A 3,393-nucleotide genomic window follows, 5' to 3' on the forward strand; every position below is an offset into this window, starting at 1 on the left:
ACTCTCTCCCCACCCCTACCCTCCTCTAGCTTATCTCTCAACCCTTCAGGCTCTCTGCCTTTATTCCTGATGAAGGGCTTTTGCCCGAAACGTCGATTTTGCCTGTCCTCGGATGCTGCCTGAATTGCTGTGCTCTTCCAGCACCACTAATCCAGAATCTGGTTTCCAGCATCTGCAGTCATTGTTTTTACTTCAGTGTGGTGAATGGCCTGTTTCCACATTGTGTGGATTCTATCCTACCTTCAAGGGTCTCTGTACCTGCCACATCAAAGTCTCTCTGTTTGTCTGCACTTCCTTGGGTACTCGCATGTCGCTATATCGAACATTAACAGCACAGAAATCAATTACCCTTTTGACCACGAAAAAAAACGCTAAAGTAATATGTAAATCTGGATAATAATGAGAAAAAAAAAGAAATACACAAGGAAACTGACAAATTGTTGGGCTCCCTGATCCAATGGAAATTATATTCAACTGTGGAGACAAGTTCATGGAACTTGAAAAGCTTTCTCTTGTAAAGGGCTGCTCTTCTGTCCAACAAAATAATGGAACTAAATAATCTGAGGATTGTGCGAAGCAGTTTTACGAACCTTTCGCTAATCTTGCACTGTGAAAGTGAAACATTTCAGAGAGCGGGGAATACGGCAAATCCTGACTGAAGTTTTACATCGCTGAAAGCCCCCTCTCCCCCAGCCCGCATTGCACCTACTTTGCCTGAGGCTGGGGAGGGGACGAGAGCCATTTCGCACCGCCTTCAGGGGAGGAAGTTCGCTTCTTCCGAGCAAAGAGGCTGCTTTCAGGTGGCCGTGTGTCAGCCAGTCCCCGGCGGCCACAAGCGAGCTGCTTGTCCGGCGACTGCCATGCACTCCGGGGCAAATACCCGCCTGGGATGCAGGTACCGGCCTCACCCGGATCAGCTTGTGCTGGCCTCTTGACCATCCTGAACCCATCTTCGCCGTTGCACTCTCTAAAGCCTCAGAGCACCTCTATGTGTGTGTGTGTGTGTGTGTGTTAGTCGCCAGTCTTAGATTGTCTTGGAGATTTCCAATGCAATGATCAACTGCAATGGAAACTTCCCCGGGGGTGGGTTTCTGTTACCGAGGTAACGCCCCTGTTACACACTCACCAGCCCGGGTTAAAGAGTGATCGTGCCCAGTCAAGTCATTGAGCAACACAGCACGCCCCGAGCCTTCTACCAACTGGAAAATGTTGGAATTCAGTCATGCCTGGCCTGCAGACACTGACAGGGATTAATCAGCTCTGGATAACATGTTGCACCATGCCCCGGACCTGGTTACTTTGCTCATTACTGTCTTTATTTTGCCAACGAAAGATGCATTGAAAGAGCTAAAGGGCGGGTCGTATTGTGACAATGAAACAAAGTACTGCAGATGTTGGAGATCTGAAACAAACAAAAATAGAAATTGTTGCAGAAACTCAGCAGTTCTGGCAGCATCTGTGGAGAGAAAGCAGAGTCATGTAGTCATAGTTAACATTTCGAGTCCAATAACCCTTCTCAGTCCCTTCCCAATGTTGCTCAGCAGATTTCACTCCCCATCTTCACCTTGGCTCACTATGCTCACCTCTGAGAACATGACATAAACTATCAGTAAGAGAAGGCTATTCAGCCCTCAGAGTCTACTCTGTCATTTAATGAGATCATGGTTGGTCTTCTAGCTCAACACCATTTCTCCACATTATCCCCATATCGATGTTTTTAAGATGTGAAAATCTATCAATCTCAGTTATGAACATAATTAACCAGCAATTCCCCCATAGCCCAAAGGGAGAGAGAATTTCAAAGATTCACCACTCTCTAACTGAAGAAATTCCCATCTCGGTCCTAAATGGTGTGCCCCTGACTCCAAGATTGTGCCCCCCGGTTCTCGCTTGCATTTACATTGTCAAGCTCTGTAAGAACCTTGCATGTTTGAATGGAATCACCTTTTCTTCTTCTAAACTTAAGGGAATATAGGCCTAGTTGATCTTGTCTTTTCTTACAGGACTAAACCATCATCCCAGGAATTAGGTCCGGGATCCTTTGTTATACTCCCTCGATGACAAGTATATCTTTCCTTAGCTAAAGAGACCAATACCATGTACAATATGCCAAGTGTGAACTCGCTAATGCTCTGTATAATTGTGTGATGATGCTACTCCATTAACAAGGTTATTTTTCCTTAATTTTCTTTCAGGTAGGTTGTAAAAGACACAGACTCCAAAACATCTAAGTTGAAGGGTTTTAGGGCTAATTTGATTAAAGCTAACAGATACTGCCTCAAGCAAAAGGCTTTCAAGTTAAAAGAAACACATGTACAATGAAAGGGGAGTGGCCAGTTCTCCCAGCTCAGCTTTTCTCTGGTTTGGTTTGGTTTTAGCACAGTAGTGTTCTGAAGCTGCTGGACCCAAAGAAGCAGATTCAGGCTGGTCCTCTCTCTCTGACTTCTCTCCCATAAGACCCTGTGTTTGATTTTTCCTTTAGTGCCAAGGGGTGTTTATGGGGATTGTTGCAAGTATTGGGAACAGCATCATTAAGTTGGGATGATGTGTTGGGTTTTCGGATAGGTTAAGTTATTCGGTATTCTCTTTTGTTTGTGTTTCATTCAGTAATCTTGTAAATAAATTCTGTTTAAAACTACATGGCTTGGCCAATTGCATCCCTCCTGGAATATTTGTGTTACACCTGCTTAAAACAACTAGCAAAGTTAGCTTCTGGGCTACTCTCTTGAAATGTTTTGAGGGGTTCGGCGTGAACCATAACAATTGCAGCAAGACATCTTCACTCCAACACTCAAATCCTCTTGTAGTAAAGATGAATATGCCATTTGTTTTCTTAATTGCTTGTTAACTTCTAACAAAGATTACCTGAGATTTTTATGCTCATCATCAAATTATAGAATAGATAAAGCACTGCACTTGGCTTGTTGAGACAATGCTGTCTGTCTGAAAGAGTAATGTAATTAATTCCACTCTTTTCCCTGTAGCCATTCAAATTATTTTCCTGCAAATAGTAAATAACTTTCATTTTGAAAGCTGTGATTGAACCTGCCAATCCGTTCCAAATCATAACCCTCTACTGCATAAAAAGGTTTCCCTTAAATTCCCTTTGATTATTTTACCAGTTATCTTAAATCAGTGTCCCTTCAACCAATCGGAGCAATTTGTCCCTATCTATCAAGACTGTTCATGCATTTGAACATTTTCATCCAAACAACTCTCAGCCTTCTTTAAGAAGAATAAGCCCAGCTTTTGTATCATGTAACTGAAATCCCTCATCCATGAAACCATTTGCATAAATCATTCGGGTTCCCTCTTTAAGGTTCAGTTGAGATCAATCCCGTATATATAAAGGTGCATAACAATTTCCTTGTTTACTTCATGCCTCTATTTTCA

General features: G+C 43.0%; 1 protein-coding gene across 2 annotated transcripts in view; it reads right to left on the minus strand.

The window, feature by feature from the left end:
- Nucleotides 1–1,142, minus strand: part of LOC122553634 (uncharacterized protein CCDC198-like) — a 50,660-nt gene extending 49,518 nt beyond the window's left edge. Inside the window, exon 1 of one of the 2 annotated variants that reach the window (XM_043697742.1) lies at nucleotides 710–1,142. In XM_043697742.1, coding sequence (XP_043553677.1) covers nucleotides 710–950 — 241 coding nt within the window. In that variant the 5' untranslated portion in view covers nucleotides 951–1,142. The remainder of the gene's footprint in view (nucleotides 1–709) is intronic. The other variant, XM_043697741.1, reaches the window with a different exon arrangement.
- Between the last annotated feature and the right edge of the window lie 2,251 nt (nucleotides 1,143–3,393).

This window comes from Chiloscyllium plagiosum, chromosome 10 (assembly GCF_004010195.1).
Source record: "Chiloscyllium plagiosum isolate BGI_BamShark_2017 chromosome 10, ASM401019v2, whole genome shotgun sequence".
Classification (NCBI taxonomy): domain Eukaryota; kingdom Metazoa; phylum Chordata; class Chondrichthyes; order Orectolobiformes; family Hemiscylliidae; genus Chiloscyllium; species Chiloscyllium plagiosum.